The 20666-nt window shown below is 39.9% G+C and overlaps 1 protein-coding gene across 3 annotated transcripts in view; it reads left to right on the forward strand.

Annotated features, from left to right (window-relative positions):
- Positions 1-19648, forward strand: part of BZW1 (basic leucine zipper and W2 domains 1) — a 20107-nt gene extending 459 nt beyond the window's left edge. The window contains exons 2-12 of one of the 3 annotated variants that reach the window (XM_006152999.3): positions 607-680; positions 4353-4529; positions 5566-5660; positions 8372-8437; positions 9060-9195; positions 10211-10320; positions 10457-10627; positions 11530-11676; positions 13146-13284; positions 16337-16459; positions 17146-17177. In XM_006152999.3, the coding sequence (XP_006153061.1) occupies positions 617-680; positions 4353-4529; positions 5566-5660; positions 8372-8437; positions 9060-9195; positions 10211-10320; positions 10457-10627; positions 11530-11676; positions 13146-13284; positions 16337-16459; positions 17146-17177 (1260 nt within the window). In that variant the 5' untranslated portion in view covers positions 607-616. Of the gene's footprint in view, positions 1-606; positions 681-4352; positions 4536-5565; positions 5661-8371; positions 8438-9059; positions 9196-10210; positions 10321-10456; positions 10628-11529; positions 11677-13145; positions 13285-16336; positions 16460-17145 lie in introns of those variants that run through there. The other 2 variants (XM_006152998.3, XM_027773621.1) reach the window with 2 other exon arrangements.
- The last annotated feature ends 1018 nt before the right edge of the window (positions 19649-20666 follow it).

The following is a 20666-nucleotide window of genomic DNA, read 5'->3' on the forward strand; positions in this document are numbered from 1 at the left end:
GCTCTTCGGATCTGGCACGTGGCGGGGAGGTGGATGGGACTGTAGGGTGCGAGGCAGGGGAGGCAACTCCTGCTCTCCGTTGATTTTGCCCGCGGGAGTGGTGCAAGTGGCCACTGGGGTCACGGGGACAACTTGTAGGGAGGTGGTGTTATCAGACTGCTCAGAAGAAGGGAATCACCTTTGACCGTGTCTCAGAACTGACACACGTTTTGGGGGCATCCTCACTATGGTGGTAATCTCCCCTTTTCTTCCGGGGGCACTTAATAGTAGAGGAAGATGTAGGTGAATTTGAAAAGCAATGGGAAACAGACTAAACAATTATGTTTAGGATGGTGACGTGCCGCCAATCATGTGGCACCTGAAAGTCATTTTAAGATGTAATTGGCACCACTTCTTTAAAGGATTTTTTTTGTAGAGAGAGATACAAAGTTTGAAGTTAAATTTGATTCTAGCAAAATTTATTCTTTGAGACTATACTGGGTATATTGCCAAACTGAAAGTGTGTTCCATTCGATTTATATAGGACTGGACTAAGGATTGATTCTTTGTTTTTAAAAGTGAATGTTATAACACTGCATTTTTAAGGCCTTATTTTTCTTTTCCTAGGGTGTCTTTTATGAATAATCAAAAGCAGCAAAAGCCAACGCTATCAGGCCAGCGTTTTAAAACCAGAAAAAGAGGTACATATTTATTTTAATTTCTCTTCAAATCCCCATAATAATATCTTTTGTATCTTGGTTCATCTGGCAGGCAATTTCTTTTTCTTTTTCTTTTTGGGGGGGGAAATTTTTGCTATAGGGTGCGTGTACTCACCAGACAGACAGAGAGAGACAGAAGGTGATAAATCATCCCCCAGGGATGATGGCCACGCTGCAATCCCTTCTCCTCCGTTCTCCTCTCGGGATCTTGGGCATGCATGCACATGCACCCGGCATGAGTTTTAAGCCACTGGGTCCAGGACGCGAACCACGGTCGACTACATGGGAGTCCAGCGACATAGCCATTACGCTAACTGCTGGTCCCTCTTTTACTATTTTTGAGAGGTTTTTGCTATAGAGTGCGTGTGATCACCAGAAAGAGAGATAGACAGAAAGTGAGAAATAACCCCCCAGGGAGATAGCCACACCGCAATCCCTTCTCCTTTGTTCTCTCGGGATCTTGGGCATGCACACACTCGTGCCCGGCGTGAGTTTAAGCCAACGGGTCTGGAACTCAAACCACGGTTGACTACATGGGAGTCCAGCGACACAGCCATTACACCAACTACTGGTCCCTGACAGGCAGTTTCAAAAGATAAATACCAAAAAGGAACCTGGGTTTCTAGTTAACTGGTATTTCCGATATATTCTTAATATTCATCTATTTATTTATTTTTAGAGAGATTTTTGCTACAGGGTGTGTGCACACTCACCAGAGAGACATAGAGACAGAAAGTGAGAAATCACCCCCTCAGCGGGGATGACCACATTGCAGTCCCTTCTCTAGTTTCCTCTTAGAATTTTTGGGCATGCCCTCATACCCACCTGACATAAGTTTTAAGCTGCTGTGGGAGTCCAGCAATGTAAATATTACTCCATCTGCTGGTCCCTATTCTTAATATTTCTACTGCTTTTGTAGTCCTTTAGTTTTTTTGCTTTTTGGTTGTTTCGTTTTTTTAAATTTTTGCCAGAGGGTATGTACTCTTCTGGGAGGTGGGGCTGGGATGAGAAAGCATTCCCCCCTTGGGAAGTAATACCCTGCAATCCCTTATCCTCCATTTCCCCTTCCTTTTGGATTTGGGGCATACATGCACATGTACCTGGTGTGTTTTTCAAACTACTGGATTCTATACTCAAGTAGCGCAATCACCCATGGAAGATCCAGCTGCTTTCAATACCACGCTATTGACAACCCCTCTTCCCCCCAAGCCTTAAGTTTTCTTTTTTTTGGGGGGGGGGATTTTCACTGTAGGGCACGTGCGCTTGCCAGACAGACAGAGAGAGACATAGAGACAGAAAGCGAGAAATCACCCCCCAGGGGGGATGGTCATGCCGCAATCCCTTCTCCTCCATTCTCCTCTCGGGATCTTGGGCACGCACGCACACGTGCCCGGCGTGAGTTTTAAGCTACCGGGTCCGGTACACGAACCGCGGTCGACTATGTGGGAGTCCAGCGACATAGCCATTACGCTAACTGCTGGTTCCCCCAAGCCTTAAGTTTTTAAGTGTCCTGTATCTCTAAGTAAGTTAGTGAACATTCTTTTTAGTGTGGAGATGAAGTACCTTTTAAAAAAATAACCAAGGTGGGGTTAAGCAGATGGCATGGTGGATAAAGGCACTGGACTCCCACATGGCTGACCGAGGTTTGAGTCCCAGACCTGGTGGCTTGTTTTCTCACCCACCCCCTCCCGCTTTGTCCATCTCTGGTCGAATTTAAATAAATAAATAAGTAAGTAAGTAAAGTTAAATTAAAAAAATAAGCCAGGGAAACCAGCAAATGACGTAATGGCTATGTTCACTGGACTCCCATGGAGTCAACCATGGTTCGAGTGCCAGACCCAGTAGCTTAAATGCATGCCAGGCACGTGTGCGTGTGTGCCCAAGATCCCAAGAGGAGAATGGAGGAGAAGGGATTGTTGTGTCGCTATCCCCCCTGGGGGTGATTTCTCACTGTCTTTTCTGGTGAGTACACGCACCCTATCCAAAAAAAAAAAAAGCAAGGTATTTTCATTAGATAGCAGTTTCATTAAGCAAACGTTAGTGTCAACAGAAGGTTAAATTATTAAAGGAAAGGTGTTAATGTGATGAATCTCTATAAGTCATAGAGTTTATCCCCTCATAGTGCTGGGGAGACCAACATGTGATTCAATTTCATTTAGCTAGGAAATTTTTCTTAAGGAAGGAGAATTAGGATCTAGAACAGTTTGGCAGCAGTGAGGGAAAGTCTGTAGCTTGTAGGTATGTGGATTGCTGGTGCTACTTTTCTATAAATAATGACAGCAAGTAACTTTGTTATTATTGTTAGCAACAGGAAAAGATTTCACTTTCCAGTTCCAGATCACGATCATTGATGGGGCCAGTAGTTGACATAGTGGCTATATTGCTGGACTCCCACATGGTTGATCCTAGTTTGCGTCCTGCACCTGGTGGCTTGAAAATCACACTGGATACATGTGCATGCATACCCAAGATCCCAGGAAGAGAATGGAGGACAAGGGGTTGTGGTATGGCCATCCCCCCAGGGAGTGATTTCTCACTTTACCACTGTCTCTCTCCAATGAGCGTCTGCCCCTATGGCAAGAAAACCTTAAAAAAATACAAACCTTTATGAGATAGATACTATTTTTTTCTCTTTTAAATAAATTAATTTTATTATTATCTTTCAATTTCCTGTAGGACATGTGTACTCACCAGAGACAGAGACAGACAGAGAGAAAGGGAAAGCGAGCCACCAGGTCTGGGACTCGAACCATGGTCAGCCATGTGGGACTCCAGCACCTTAATCACTGTGCCACTTGCTGGCCACCTTTTTTTATTTAATTAATTAATTTTTTAAAAAATTTGCTATAGGGCACGTGCCCACAAGAGAGAGAAAGTGAAAGTAAGTAAGCCACTAGGTCTAGGTCTCAAACTATAGTTTGCCATGTGGGAGTCCAGAATCCCAACATCACACCCCCTGCACTCAGCTATGAGACAGTAAGGAAGCACCTTCTGAGGGGATGGCTGGGTGCTTTCACAGTCCTTTCTCCATTCTCTCAGAATTTGGGGCACATACATGCCCACATCTAGTATGTTTCTCAGACTACCAGTTCAGTAACTCAGATTGCTCAGTTGGTTATGCTTTAACCATGCCACTGACTGGCCAAAGATAGGAACTGTTCTTCTGTTCTTATTACCATCTGTAGTAGGGTAATGCAGCTGTTGCTCTGATTTAGGTGGTTAAATGGTGATCAGGATTTGAACCCAGTTTAACTCCAGAGCCTATACTCTGAACTCCTACATAGTACAGTCTCTTGATTACCTAATTTCTTTTGGCTATTTCTCTTGCGAATAATGGGAACAATTTCAGGTGGAAATTGCCTCATGGCAGTGGGAATATGAGAGATTAGCACATACAGTTCACTCACGAGATTTGTTTGAAAAAGTAGTAGGAGAAAAGCTACACAATTCTCCTGGCTAGGTTGTTCTGCCTTGTATTTGCAAAGGTTGGTAAGTAGTCTCCTGTCATATTTGCTTAGGTCTTTTAGGTAGTCTTGTGTTTACTTGGGATGTATTTGATTAATTTATTTCGTAGTGGAGCTTCATAAAATGACAATTTCATGCATTTTAGTAAACCTTTTTAAACTAAATGTTTTGGTTCTTTTCCCCCCTCAGATGAAAAAGAGAGGTTTGACCCTACTCAGTTTCAAGACTGTATTATTCAAGGCTTAACTGAAACTGGTACTGATTTGGAAGCAGTAGCTAAGTTCCTTGATGCTTCTGGAGCAAAACTTGATTATCGCCGATATGCAGAAACACTCTTTGACATTCTGGTGGCTGGTGGAATGCTGGGTAAGTGTTGTGTAGTCAAACATTTACTCAGTGTTGCAATCAGGAACTTAATACCTAATAATACCTACTTTAATGAATATTTCTTTTATTTATTACTAGTTTGTAGTAAGAAATATGAATCTTTTTTTATATTATGGCTATTAACAGGCCTTTTTTTTGAGCCTTTTTATGTACATGAAATTTCCAAACATATCCCAAAAAGAATAATGTAATGAGTGTTTGTTACCCAACTGCTGCGGTTATCAGTATACAATCTTAACTTCATTTATACCCTCTCTAATTTCATCATCCTCCATTTCTTTAAGACATTTATTTATTGTTATTATTATTATTATTTTAACTAGAGAGACAGTGAAAAAAGTAAGAAAGCAAGCCACCAGGTTTAGGATTCAAACCATGGTCGAATTTGGCCCCTTAATCACCACACTGCCTGGTGGCCCCATTTACCTTTATTTTTAAAAAAAAAAAAAAATACAGTCTCTATTGTGGGTTCACATGTAATCAAAACCAGCTCTGAAAATCTCTACTTGACAGATTAGACTTGGGAGGGGGAGGGTTGCTATAGGGCATGTACCCTCACCAGAGAGACAGAAAACAATAAATCACCCTCCAGGGGGGATGGCCATGCCGTAATCCTTTCTCCTCCATGCTTCTCAGGATCTTGGGCGCACACGCACCCAGCGTGAGTTTAAGCCACGGGGTCCGGGACTCAAACCACAGTTGACTACGCCGGAGTCCAGCGACATAGCCATCACCCAACTGCTGGTCCTAGATTTGACAGCATTAAATGATTACTGCAATGAGTTTTATTAGAATGCCAAAGTATTGTTTTATATGTTGCTGTACCTACAGATTGTTTTACTTTGTTCATACGTACTGACCTAAACTAGCCATGTTTTTATTGATAAGTTGACTTTGCTTTCAATTCATCTTTTAAAATGTTGTTTTACATTGGAAATCCTATGGAGAGTAGAATTGAAATGATTGCTAACTTAAAGTGAATGTCATTACAAATTTTTTGTAAAATGTACTTTAGCTCCAGGTGGTACACTGGCAGATGACATGATGCGTACAGATGTCTGTGTGTTCGCAGCACAAGAAGATCTAGAGACCATGCAAGCATTTGCTCAGGTCAGTTAAACTTGACTTAATTTAATTATTTTAGGTTAGCTACTGCCCATTTTACTAATGTTCAAGAAGTACTCTGCTTTTAAAAGGTTTCTGGTAAGGGCCAGCTGGTTGCATGCTGGTTAAGGTGGCTGCACCTCACATGGCTAGCTGTGTGGTTCGTGTCCCAAACCTGGCAGCTTGAGAAATATACCAGGTGTGTTGCATGTGTGCCCAAAATCCTGTGTGAGGAGAAATGAATAAGAGACTATGATGTGACTATTTTAAAAAATACATAATTATTTTATTTAATTTTATTTATTAATTAGTTTTTAACATGACCAGAGAGGGACAGAGCTAGAGAGAGAGAGGGAAAGTGAGAAAGCTAGCAGTCAGGTCTGGGACTCAAACTGTAGTCAGCCATGTGGGAGTCCAGCACCCTTAATCACCACGCCGCCTGTGCCCCATGGTGTGACTGTTCCCTGTGGGGTGGTGCGTTTTCACTTTCCCTTTTTCCCTCACTCAGTCTTTCACCAGTGAGCACACACACCCTTTAGCAAATTTAGAAAGAATTGCAGGTAGTAAGCTGAAGGACATATTTTTTTAAGAATCATTTAATTTTATTTATCATTAGCATCATTAGCATTTTTCTTTTTCTTCTTTTTTTTTTTTTTTTTAAGTTTGTGACTAGGATCATGTGCTGACCAGGGAGAGAGAGAAAGAGAGAGAGAAAGTAAGAACGTAAGCTCTCAAGCTGCCAGGCCCAGGACTTGAACTATGTTCAGACATGTGCCTTAACCATCACTCCCATCTACTGGCCCTAAGCTGTAGGAATTTGATAATGAATTTTTGGGTTATTGTTCTTGGTAGAATATGATGAAATAGAAATTTCAGATGTGTTAAAGAGAACAAATTTTAAGAGTAATATTAATAATTAAGAAAAGTGTCAAGCTTTGGGAGACCAGTAGGTAGCGTGGTTAAGGCACTGGTCACTCCCACGTGCCCAGCCACCATTCGAGTCTTGGACCTGGTGGCCTGCTTTCTTACTTTCCCTCTGTGTGTATCTCTCAGGTTAAATTAAAAAACAAAAACAAATGAATGAATACATACATAAATAAATAAATGATTGTTTTTTTTAAAAAAAAAAAAGAAAAATATTAAGCTTCAAAGGAGAATTCGTTTCTTATTGTTATTTTCCATGGATGAATTACTCTGTAGAACTGTTTGTTTGCTTGGTTTTTTTTTAAAGAGAGATTTTTGCTGGTGTATGTGCTCTGAAGAAAACAGAGAGATGGAAAAAGAGAAATCATCCCCCCGGAGGGGACTGCCACGCCGCAGTCCCTTCTCCATTTTCTTGGGATCTTGGGCATGCACACACACGTGCCCGGTGTGAGTTTTGAGACCCCAGGTCCTGGGACTCGATTCCACGGTTGACTACAAGAAGTCCAGAAATGTAACCATTACACTATCTGCTGGCCCCTCTAGAACTGTTTTAAAGTCAGACAAGTTGTAGGTGGATTAATTTATTAACCAAGATCCCATTTGTAGGTTTCATGTGCAGTCATGTTTGTATTGCTCTATACAGAGAATTCAAATGCATCTAAAAGTTTTTCATATGCATCTGGAAGTTTTTATCTATGTCATTAGGAAATACAGAACTGTTTTGTTTGTTTTAATTTTTGCTCTAGGTTGCATGTGCCTGCCAGAGAGAGGGTGGGGAAGGAGAAATCACCACCCAGTGGGGATGGCCATACCACACACACCACAGTTCCTTCTTCACTCTTGTCTCAAGATTTTGGGCACACAGCATGATCGTTCAAACTGCCAGTTTTTAACTCCAAGATAGCCATGTGGGATCTAGTGTCTTAATCTTCATGCCACCCACTCACCACAGAACTGCTCTTTTTTTTGAGAGGTTTTTGTTATAGGGTGTGTATGCTCGCAAGAAAGATAGAGACAGAGAGCAAGAAATAACCCCCCCAGGGGGCATGGCTATGCTGCAGTCCCTTCTTCATTCTCCTCTCAGGATCTTGGGCACGCATGCATATGTGCCCAGTGTGAGTTTTAAGCCACCGGGTCCAGGACTCAAGCCACGGTTGACTACATGGGAGTCTAGCAACATGGTCATTATGCCAGCTCCTGAACTGCTTTTTACGATCTTAATCTGGTCATGTTTTACACATGCATAAATAACTTGTACTTGGATAATAATTAGGCCTTCCTTAATATACAGCAATTAAAATACCTTAATAGGTGATTATTAAAGTGTTGGTATATTACATGATTTAGGAGTTGGTAAACTCTTCTCAAGCTGATTTAAACAGCTTGTAAGCTTGTTTGGTCCAATGGTGAGGATTCACTTCTGTTTTAGAAATACTATGAGAGGGACCAGCAGTTAGCGTAATGGCTATGTTACTGAACTCCCATGTAGCCGACGGCGGTTTGAGTCCCAGACCCGGTGGCTTAAAACTCATGCAGGGTGCGTGTGCGTGCATGCCCAAGATCTCAAGAGGAGAATGGAGGAGAACGGATTGTGGCGTGGCGATTTCTCACTTTCTGTCTGTCTCTCTCTCTCTCTCTCTGTCGAATGCATGCGCCCTATAGCAAAAACCTCTCACAAAAAAAAAAAAAAAGAAATGCTATGGGAAAAGATCTCAGTGGCCCCAGCCTAGGTCTTTTAGAGATCTGTTAAGAGCACATGTGAAGTTACTAAATCTGTTTAATATCCTTTATAGGTTTTTAACAAGTTAATCAGGCGCTACAAATACCTGGAGAAAGGTTTTGAAGATGAAGTAAAAAAGGTATGAGGGAGTAATACGCTTTTAGGAAATGCAAAGGTGTTGGGGTCAGAAGAGGGAATGTTAAATCCTAATTTCTCTCTCAGATTTGAGGTAATTAGATATTTAGATAAACTGTCATTGAAATTAGAATTAAAAATCAACGGAGAGGCTTGTTCAGTAAGCAGAAGGTAACCAGAGCTAAAGAATAAGACATTTAGCATACTTGGTATTTGAGTTCCAGTCTTAGGTATTTCTTAAATAGATGCATAGAAAACGTGGTAATGTTGATAGTAACATTTATCAAGTGCCAGGAATTATTTTAATTATTGAGTTGTTGGAAAAGTCTTGACACATTTTTGCATAGAAAAATACTTGATGACTTTTCCAGCAACCTAATGTATTTACTAATTTAATATTCATAAAAATCCTGTGTTGTTTTAATCCACATTTTACATTTGAGGGCACTGAGGCACAGAGGTTAACTTACTTGCCCAAGATACTCAGTTAATGACCATTTTAACAAGTTTATCCACTTAGATGTTTAGAACCCAGAGCCCATACCTTTAACTAATACAGTGTGCTTTACTATTTTTCTTAATATTTTGCGATTGCTCTTTTTAACCCTCACTGTTTACTTTTATAGCTGTTGCTGTTCTTGAAAGGTTTTTCGGAGTCAGAGAGGAACAAGCTGGCTATGTTGACTGGTGTTCTTCTGGCTAATGGGACACTTAATGCATCCATTCTTAATAGCCTTTATAATGAGAATTTGGTCAAAGAAGGTAATTAGTCTTTAGTAAAGAGTGGTTTTTAGTTGACTGGGCATGTGAGTAGATAAAAGTATGAAAAATGAACTGATAATAGAAGTTGCGGTCAGGCCAGCAGTTGCCATGGTCGCTGAGGCACTGTATCCCACATGGCCAACTCTGCAGTAAGTCCCAGACCCGACGGCTTAAAAATTGGACGCCAGGGTGCCCAAAATTTGGAGAGGAGGATGAAGGAGAAGAGATTGCAGTGTGGGCATCCCCCTGAGGGATGATTTCTCACTCTCTTCCCCCCCACCCCCCTCTCTGTCCAACACTTGTGGCGAAAAGGAAAAGTTAAGGCCTGGTTCACTATTCATAGATGTGACTTGTATAGTCTTAGTTATCATTCCAACTCAGTAGACATTTAATGCGTTTCTTTGGCATTTGGTCTTAATGGCTTTCTTAGACATATGGCACATACCCAGAGTTTATACAGAATGTGATCATACATAATGAAAATTTTATAGAAGAATTCTATGGGAACCCAGAAAGAGATTAATGCCAATTGGAGGGGCCGGCAGGTGGTGTGGTGGATAAAGGCACTGGACTCCCTCCCACATGGCCGACCATGGTTTGAGTCTCAGACCTGGTGGCTTGCTTTCTCACTTTTACTTTTCTCTCTCTCTCTCTCTCTCTCTCTCTCTCATTCTGGTCAAAAAAAAATGAATGAATAAATAAAATTAAATAATTATTTTTAAAAATGCTAATTGGAAGTCTTAGGGACATCTTTATTGGGGATAATGTCAAGCTGGGAAGGAAAGTCATTTTCGAATTGTGGTTTCAGTGATTGAATTGTTATGTATGGTTGGCCCAGAATACTTACAGAATAGAGAAATTGGAATGAAATGGTAAACATTGGCAGAGGAAAGCTCAGGGTTAAGTGGTGAAAGCACATAATTCTGTGTGGTTGAACTATGTGGGGAAGGTAAGGGAGAGACAAGGGTTGAAATCCAGGAAGAGACATTTGTTAAGTCAGCTCTTTTGTTTACAGGGGTTTCAGCAGCTTTTGCTGTAAAGCTCTTTAAATCATGGATAAATGAAAAAGATATCAATGCAGTAGCTGCAAGTCTTCGGAAAGTCAGCATGGATAACAGACTGATGGTTTGTAACATTTTCTTTCCATTTCAGCCAACTCTTAAGGCGAATGTAATGAGAGAAATTCCCTTTTTAAATCTGAAGAAATGTTTTTCTTAATCTGATTTTAAGACCATTTAACCAGATTAGATTCTCCTTTTAGGAGCTTTTTCCTGCTAATAAGCAAAGCGTTGAACACTTCACAAAGTATTTTACTGAGGCAGGCTTGAAAGAGCTTTCGGAGTATGTTCGGAATCAGCAAACCATTGGAGCTCGTAAGGAGCTTCAGAAAGAACTTCAAGAACAGATGTCCCGTGGTGATCCATTTAAGGATGTAAGCTGTTTCTTTTTATACCATCTTTTTATCTCTAAGCTTCTGGCATAGAAATGTTTACTCATTTGAGAAGCTTTATTTTTTAATATTTAACTTTATATATTTATTTTTATTTGATGGGGGGAGGAGAAAGAAAGTGAGAAAGCAAGCTGCCAGGTCCTGGACTCAAACCGCAAACTTGAACTTGAACTCAGCCATGAGGGGGTCCAGCGCCCTTAACCACCACACTACCTGCCAGCCCTCGTTTTTCACCAGAGTGAGTCTGGATTAATAGGTTATACTGTGACTTCACCTTTGTTTTTTTTTTCATAGGCTTAGTCCGTGCTTTATTTTTTAGAGTTTTTGTTTGTTTTTGTGTTTGGTTTTTTTTTGATATAGGGCATGTGCACACACCAGAAAGATAGAGAAACAGAAAGCGAGAAATCACCCCCCAGGGGAGATGGCCATGCCACAATACCTTCTCTATTCTCCTCTCGGGATCTTGGACACACACGCACATGCGCCTGGCCTGAGTTTAAGCCACCAGGTCCAGGACTTGAACCGCAGTCAACTACATGGGAGTTCAGAGACATAGCCATTACACCAGCTGCTGGTCCCCAATTGGTGCTTTTTTGATGCCCAGAAGTGAAAACACTCAAGGATTTTGTACAGGCCAACTCAGTGCAAGGATCTGATTATTTCCATGTTTCTCCCTTTCTGACTAGTTTGTGTGAAAAATAGAGGTTAGATAGGACTTCATCCCCACCTGTTCTAAAGGTTCCCTGATTGTATGTGATACACATGTAGTTATTGCCAACGGTACAGAATGGTGTTTGCGCTTTTTACATAAGGCCTAAATTTGATTTGTGAAGTATATACATATTGAGACTGATTTCTGTTACTAAATTTGGATTCTTTTGCAGATAATTTTATATGTCAAAGAGGAAATGAAAAAAAACAACATTCCAGAACCGGTTGTCATTGGTATAGTCTGGTCAAGCGTAATGAGCACTGTGGAATGGAACAAAAAAGAGGAGCTTGTAGCCGAGCAAGCCATCAAGCACTTGAAGGTATTAGAACTGAACCTTGACAAAACAAACTATTCTGCTTTTAAGTGGGGATAAGAGAACTGTCACTGTACTTTTCTAATAGGATTTATCACATCCTGTGGTTCCTGGGGGTGAACCATCAGTAAGTAGACAAATAACATATAAACTATTTATAGTTAGTATGATAACAGTTTTAAAGTTTGGCATGGGCTTTCTTAGATTTACAGTTTAACATCAAGGTTTATATTCAGGCCTTCAGTGATGTAGTGGTTAAGGCACTAGACTCCTACATGGCCGATTACTGTGAGTCCTGGACCTGGCAATTTGAAACTCATGCTGGGCCCATCTGCAGGTATGCCCAAAATCCCAGGAGAAGAATGGAGAAGGGATTGTAGCATGACCATCCTCTCTGAGAGATGATTTATCACTTTCCCTCTCATTTTCTATCTCTGGTGAATGTATATACCTGATGACAAAAACCTTAAACAAATTTGGGACCAGCAGATGGTGTAATGGTTACATCACTGGACTCCCACATAGTTGACCGTGTGGCTTATAATGCAGCCAGGCATGTGTGCGTGCATGCCCAAAATCCTGAGAAGAAAATGGAAAAGGGATTGTGTCATGTCCATCCCCTCCAGGGGTGATTTCTCACTTTCTGTCTGTCTGTCCCTGCCTCTTTAGTGAGCACACACACCCTATAGCAAAAAAAAAATCATTCCAAAAAAAATGTATAAAAGTAGCTTAAGAGTCCATTCAGCAGTGTGGTGATTGAGGCGGCTGGATCCCAGGTGGCTGGATGTGCTTTTTGAGTCCTAGACTTGATGGGTTGAAAAACATGCCAGGTACATGTGCATGTGTGCCCAAGATCCAAGGAGGTAAAAAGACTGGAGAGCAGGGTACTCTCATCTTCCTTTCTTTTAGCATCCCCACACTTTATATATAGTAAATTTTTAAAAATAGCTTAAACCTAGGCCAGCCAGTCTTCTGGTTAACATGGCTAGATCCCACATGGCCGACTACATGATTTGAGTCCTAGACTTGGCAGCTTGCAAAACACTCCAGGTGTTTGTGCATGTCCCAGATCCTGAAAGGAGGGAGAGATGGAGGAGAGGGGATTGCAGCATGACCCATGCCCCATACAGGGTGCTTTCTTGCTTTCTCTCTCTTTCCTTGGTGAGTGCAAAGTTTTTAAAAAGTAGCTTAAGCCTTATAATTTGGTATTTGCTTTCAAGGGAATATTGGAAGATAGGATTTTTTTTTCCTTCTAAAATATTAACATTGTTTAATATCTGAAATACTGTTGTGTTACTTATTAGACTTAGATGTGTAGCAGAGTTTTCTGTTTTACTATTCTGTTTAGTGTTTTAGTTTCTAGTACATAAGTCATAGTTCACAGTGATTATAAAAGATGAATTATGTCTGTTACATAAGAATATTGAAATGGATGGTCATAGTAGTGACTGACTAAATCTTTTTCCCTTTAAAAGCAATACAGCCCTCTACTTGCTGCCTTTACTACTCAAGGTCAGTCTGAGCTGACTCTGTTACTGAAGATTCAGGAGTATTGCTATGACAACATTCATTTCATGAAAGCCTTCCAGAAAATCGTGGTGCTTTTTTATAAAGGTAATTTAAATTTTGAAATTTGTGGATACACTTAATAAAAATAACTTTAATATTCAAAGTAATTAAAATGAATAATTATCTGAACATGAGCTCTCTGAACTATTTTACCATTTGTTCCAAGACAGATTTGTCTATGGTTAAATTGGGTGCTTTTTAGCATGTTGGTGTCAGAACATTTTTTTTTTGAGAGGTTTTTGCAATAGGGCACATGCACTTGCCAGAAAGACAGAGAGAGACAGACAGAAAGCGAGAAATAACCCCCCAGGGAGATGGCCACACCGCAATCCCTTCTCCATTCTCCTCAGAATCTTGGGCACACACGCACACATGCCCGGCGTGAGTTTAAGCCACCAGGTCCGGGGTTCGAACCACGGTTGACTACATGATATTCCAGAGACATAGCCATTGCGCCAACTGCTGGTCCCAAAGTCTGAAGTTTTTAACATGTGGACTGGGGCCAGCAGGTGATGTAATGGTTAAGGCGCTGAACTCCCACGTGGCAGACATTAACTGGATCTGGCAGCTTAAAACTCATGCCTGGTGCATATGCAAGTGTGTCCAAAATCCCAGGAGGAAAATGGAGGAGAAAGGATTGGGGTGTAGCTATGCCTTCTGGGAGGGTGATACCCCACTTCCATCTCTTGGGGTATAACAAAAACCACTAAAAAAAAAAAAAAAAATACAGCTTCCAGCTTTGCCTTCTGTACTCCGCCCTGGTATGGGAAAGGAACCTGGTATGAGTTCCCAGACACTCTATCACTGTAATCTTCAGCCTGTGTGAAGCCTGCTTTCCTTCACCTTACCCTCCCCAATAGGGCTGACTTTATAATTTATGATTTTCGTTTACTTGTACATCTTTCTAGAGTATACTGCAGATTTTCTGTCAGTTTGCAATAATCAAAGGATAATACCATATTTTTATCAACAGAAAACACCACATAATGTATAGCATTAAATATTGTTCTGCTAGTTCTCAGATTAGTGTTGACTTTGACTTATCCTAAAAGTCCAGTTCAAGATACTTCTTTTAAAGTCTGTTTCAGCTATTCCCTTTTCTCTGTATTCTTCATTTCAAAAACCTGTTCTAAAATGGGTAGTAATGGCAAGATCTCTGTTGGGAGAGAACCCATTCCAGTTATTTAACTTGGTATGGTTAACAATGGCATGTTTTAAAATTATTCATTAATCAGATCAGCCTTAATCCCAGTGAGTACAGTAGGTGTGTATTATGTGTTCTACCCCTGGTTGTTTTGTTTGCTTGTTTTCAAAGAATTATTTGACTTTATTTATTTTAATTTGACCAGAGAGGGACAGAATAAGAGAGAGAGAAGGAAAATGAGAAAGTAAGCTTCCAGGTCCGGGACTCAAACCATGTTTGGCCATGTGGGAGTCTAGCCCCCTTAGCTACCACGCCACCTGCCACCTCTCCCTCACCCCCCCCCACCTCTGCCAGTTTTTATAAATGATTTTGTTGATGCCTTATTTTTGAGGTTTTTGTCATAGGGTGCATGCGCTTGCCTGAGAGAGAGGGAGACAGAAGGAAAGCAAGAAATCACCCCCCCAGGAGGAATAGCCACACCACAATCCCTTCTCCAGTCTCCTCCTGGGATCTTAGGAATGTATGCAAACGTGTTTGGCGTGATTTTCAAGCTCTTGGGTCCAGGAATGGAACCACGGTTGGCCATGTGGGAGCCCAGTGACTTAACTACTATACCACTTGCTGGCCCCTGCTGACTTTTTTTTTCCCCCGTTGCCAGAGGGCATGTACCTGTGTCAAAGAGAAAGAGAAAGAAAGCAACTCCCAATGGGATGTGATCATGCTGTAGTTCGTTTCCTGTCACTTTTTCCCTACGTTAAGATTTTGGTCAGGCATACATAGGAACCCAGTGTATTTTCTCAAGTGACCAGGGCTGGGATTTGAACCATGTTTGGCCATGTGGGATCCCGCTCTCTGAACCACTGCTTTAGAGTCAGTCTTGTTAGTGCCTGTATTCTAAACATAGAGGGCCAACAGGTTGCATTAGTGGTTAAGGCAGCTAGATCCCAGATGGCACACTGCACCGTGCAGCTTGGTAAAAACACCAACCGCTTATTTTATTTATTTTTTAGAGGTTTTTGCTATAAAGGCGCGTGCGCTCACCAGACAGAGAGAAAGCGAGAATCACCCCCCAGAGGGGATGGTCATGCCGCAGTCCCTTCTCCATTCTCCTCTCGGGATCTTGGGCATGCATGCACATGTGCCCAGCATGAGTTTAAGCCACCGGGTCCGGGACGTGTACCACGGTCAACTACATGGGAGTCCAGCGACATAGCCATTACGCTAACTGCTGGTCCCCACACCAACCACTTAAGTGGACATGTGCCCAAAATCCCAGAAGAAGAAGGGATTGTAGTGTGGCTGTCCCTTCTAAAGGGATGATTTCTCACTTTTCCCCCCTCACTGTGACTGGCTTCCGAACTTAGAGTTAGGTTTTCTTTTTTGTTTTTTGTTTGCTGTAGGGCACATGTGCTCAGAGGGAGAAAGTGAGAAATCACATCCCCCTGGAGGAATGGCCTCACTGCCCTTCTCTAGTTTTTCCCGGGATTTTGGGCACATGCCTACACGAGTGCTCAGTGTTTTTCAAGCTGCACCATGCAGTCAGCCATGTGGGACCCAGCCACCTTAACCTGTATGCCACCTGCTGGCCTGAAAAACTTTTTTTCTATCAGATATTCCTGATGATTTGACATAGGTTTTCTCTGCCTCAGCATTACTGCCATTGGGCCAGTTAACTCAAAATGTTTCTTAGCTTATTGTATGTTTGTACATTGGCAACAAGTCAATAGAAGTTTCTATGTGTAGGTCCTGTTTTTTCTATTTTTCTTGAAATTGACTCTTTGAAACTAATGTTTTGAGTAGATTTATCTTGCAAAGAACATAAATAATATTTTTACTTAACTTTTCAGTGGGTCCTGTTTGTCAAGTAGGCATTTGAGCATTAGGTGGTTCTCCTCTGCCTAAGGTAGAGAAATGTTAAAGTTCCTTCAGTCTAATGATTGCTTTTCTTCATAGCTGAAGTCCTGAGTGAAGAGCCTATTCTCAAGTGGTATAAAGATGCACATGTTGCAAAGGGGAAAAGTGTCTTCCTTGAGCAAATGAAAAAGTTTGTAGAGTGGCTAAAAAATGCTGAAGAAGGTGAGTCTTATTTTTTGTGTGTGTGGCTCGTTGGTAAAGCTTGGAAACTAACATTAATATGGCAGTTGTATGTGTCTGCCTATGCTTCCCTCTTTCATCCTAATGCCCCATTTTACTATAGCTAAAGTAGAGGGTTTTTATGTGATAGATCTGCAAATAGTCATTTGATTGAAGGCAGAAAAATTAGACTTGTAAATTGTTACACTTGTGTGTGTGTGTGTGTGTGTGTGTGTGTGTGTGTAGGGCATGTGTGCTCTGTGGAAAAAGAGCAATCCTCCGGGGAATGCCACACCACAATCCCTTTTCCATTCTCTCTCCTCATGGGTTTTTGGGTATACACACCTTATATATTTTTCAAGCTGCAGGGTTCAGGACTTGAAGAGCAGAGTTGGCTGTGTGGGATCCAGCTGCCTTAACCACCACGCTACCTGCTGGCCCAGTTACTGCATTCATTTAATGGCTTAGCTTTTGTACTACTAAATAGTCAAAAGAAGGAACTCAAAAGTTTAGAGAACATTTAATTATGAAGTTTTAGTTTATGAATAATTTTGAACATCATCTCCCTCATCTAAGTACGGTGTTGTTAGTAAATTTCCTTAATTATAATTTTTACAAATTTGAGTTATAAATGAGAACTTCTTACTTCTGATACATAATGCTTGACTACATATTTTTACCTTTTCTAGAATCTGAGTCTGAAGCTGAAGAAGGTGACTGAATATTGAAACTACACCCTCAGTAAAGCAAACAGGAGTTGTAGATAAAATGTCATGTCTCATGTGTCCTGGTTCTTACATCTTCCTACCTCCCTATATCAAGCATGATATAAGGGCTTTCATGGCAAATTTTATTTTAACTATTTCTATGGTTATTGAATTTAGTTTCTAAAACCATGTTTTAAGTAGCTACAGGAGCTATAAATTTGAATCTAATGTTGCATTAGTCGTTTCAGTTATCTTCTACCTCCTGTATTTTCTACTGTAATAATGTAATGTAAGGCCTTCCACAATGAACAGAGTTCACTTTATTCCCTGGGTTTTCTATATGAACAGTTTTCAAGATATGATTTGGTTAAAAATAATTTGTTATAAAAATTCTGTTTGCAAATTAAACTGTAAAAGTCTCCAAGTCTCAAAAGGCAATGATTTGTGTGATAATTTGGAATGCCCAGAGCCCAAGTCCTCAATGAAAATCACATACACACTAATTGAATTCATTAACATGAATTTTGATTATTTGGATCATGGGTTTTATGTTAACATTTTCTCCCATTTTTAGTCCAAGATGCCCTTAAGTGCTATCATTTTCTCTCTGGTTATTATCCTTAGTGAAGCCGGAGAACAAACTTGAAAGGTTTGAGAAATCATATTTGACAAAGGTAATGGGAAGAAAATTGAGCTTTTTCCCATCGAGAAACTTCAGTCTGTATCTTTCCAGACAGAACAAATGTGTTTCTTTTCATTCAGCCGTTCTTAAATATACCTTAGAAAAGTCTTGTCACTTAAAATATTTATGCTCAGAATATACTTAGATTGATAGGAAAGGATTAATAAAGGAGTTCATATAAAGGAAATGACTGTATTAAACCCAGTAAATGGTTGAAGATGTTAAGGGTCAATATGTTCTAATTAAGAATCTAAATATGACTTACATTTCCTATTTGAGAGTATTTGTCAGAAAGAATGAAGTACAGTGATAATTATATATTCCCACCTGGTCAGACTGGACTAGCTTCGTTTTCTTAACATATTCAATAGTGACTCAAGCGTCTGTCTGTTAACATACCCTAGTTGCCATTTTTTAATTGCCATGAGCCAAATATTTTTTCTATGATTGATCCACTTATTTTAATGACTGCCTTTTAATTTTTATCTTTTCTTGCTGCTATCCATCTGTGTAGTCATCAGGGGTATAGCCATTTTTTTTGGGGGGAAGGGTAGATAAACTGTTAAAAGTGAACATTTCTAATGTTTTTTAATTGATGAAAGAAACTAGCCTGGAATAGTGCCACCAGAGACTGAGTAAAAATTGCCTTTTTTGAAGGTGCCATTCTTGTGAGCCAAGAATTTGGTATTAGAAAGTTCATCTTGACGGAATAACGTGTAATAATTTGAAATAAAGGTAAAATAACAGAAGAGCATAACTGGTACCATTGTGAATGGGGTGAATTTCTTAAATGAATAACTTTAATAAAGTTTTCATGCATAGGCAAAATGTATTTAGTAGAGTTCTGCATAGTAGTCCGCTTTTACTTTGTAATTTGTAGTCCTCAAAAGACTTTTTTTAAAATAAAATCCATCCTTACACTTAGGTCTTATAGATCAGCCTTTTTTTTTTTTGTAAGTTCCATACAAATACCTAGATATTGTATGTTGTCCATTCAGATGTCTTTACTGCTTAAGCATTTAATAATAATTACTTCTATCTTTACAACTCTCAAACTGTAAACATCTACACAGAATTCTGATGTAGCTGAAACTACATTGACATCTCTACCACCAGGTCATTGCATGTTACTGCCGTACAAAGTGTACCCTGTTTTATTATATACTGTGTATAGTGAAATTGTATGTAGTCTTCAGGAACTACATGATGATCTTTGATCATAGTTTTTTTTTTTTCTTCATAATGACACAACAGTGTTTACCTAATATAATATTACAGTAAATGGATAAGTCATCTGTGACAGTATAGTATGAAGAAAGGGAATGCTTTATAAAAAAGACTGCAGATTTTCATTTTGAATTTCAAGTGGTAATTTTAGAACTCAGCTGCCAGTTTTAGCCTATGGCCTCAAATATGTAATTCTGAATATAGATATTAAAATTGTGTTTTTAATTTTGATTGGATAAATGTTAATTGATTTTCCTAACTTGGTGTCTGCTTCTCAGGTTGTCTCCTTTTGGATACTATTGATTGTGTGTTTAGAGCTGATCATAAATTTCTTAATCCTACTCTGGGAGTGCTGTCCTAGAGATCTTCTGTTCTTTAAAAATTTCCAGATGCCAAAAATGCCACAGGATATTTTGACATAGCATGATGATGGTGAGGGGAAATGCATGTGACCAAGAGAATAACTTCTAATTCAGTGTTTCTCAAGCTTTGTGCCATTATCAGCAATGCCCCACCCCAAGAAGCCTTTTTAATCTTTTTTTTCCCGTATAGCACTCCAATAAATTTAATACCACATATAGTCTGTATATGTACTGTATCTGTGCTTTATACATGAAAAGAATGTGGTGGTTTTGGGAACCCCTTGGATATGATGATGCCCATTCATATTAAGGTTCTTATAAAAGACGACCTAGTGACAATATTTGCATTAGTAGATATGTCTACTTACCCATTGAATGAAGCACTCATTTTTCTGTTGGGATTACTAGAAAATTGAGGGTTTTTTTTTTGCCAACACTTAACTGTTGTGCTTTATACCTCAGGCCAGTACTGATGTCAGGCAAGGCATTTCCCATTGACTTTTGGGGTCTTAATAGATTCTTACTTGATTATAAATTTGAGTTCTGACTTACAAAGGGTTATTTTAATGTGGTTATAAAATCAATACTATTGAAATTTAACTGATGAGTCCAGAGTAGGCTGCTTGCGAGAGCTGATAAAAATATTGGTTGGCTCTAAATGTCACAAAGATAGCAAAGTTTTAGTGTGTGTTATTCCTTTGACTAAATTTTGCCAAGTTGTTTTCTCAGATGCATTTATAGATGCCATGTAAAATAGATTGATCATTCTGTTAGGATTCTGGCAAATTGCCTTGCTATGATTTTTCTCATATTCAGTATTAGCTCTCTGAATGTGAAGTATTTGTATTTACCAGCCTATTGAGGCCTAGAGGTTTAAAATATTGATATTGGGGATCAAAAAAAAAAAAAAACCCTAAAAGGGTACTTTTTCACTTTTCAGCAAGTGCTCCTTTTGGCAATTTTAGTAATTGAAAAAACTAGACTTTGATAAAAATTTGAAATCTAGAGGCTAGCAGGTGGCACGGTGGTTAAGGTACTAGATTCCCACATGGTTTAACCACTCTGCAAATCCTCCACCTGGCAGCTTGAAAATCAAGCCCAGGCACATGTGTGTTTCTTTCCCTTTCAGTGTCTCTCCAGTGAGCACACACGCCCTTATGGCAGAACAGAAAAGTATGGCAGTTTTCTTATAATACATACCTCCCATAACTTGAAGATCCTCCTCCCACCCC

Source organism: Tupaia chinensis, unplaced genomic scaffold (genome assembly GCF_000334495.1).
Source record: "Tupaia chinensis unplaced genomic scaffold, TupChi_1.0 Scaffold000361_2, whole genome shotgun sequence".
Lineage (NCBI taxonomy): Eukaryota > Metazoa > Chordata > Mammalia > Scandentia > Tupaiidae > Tupaia > Tupaia belangeri.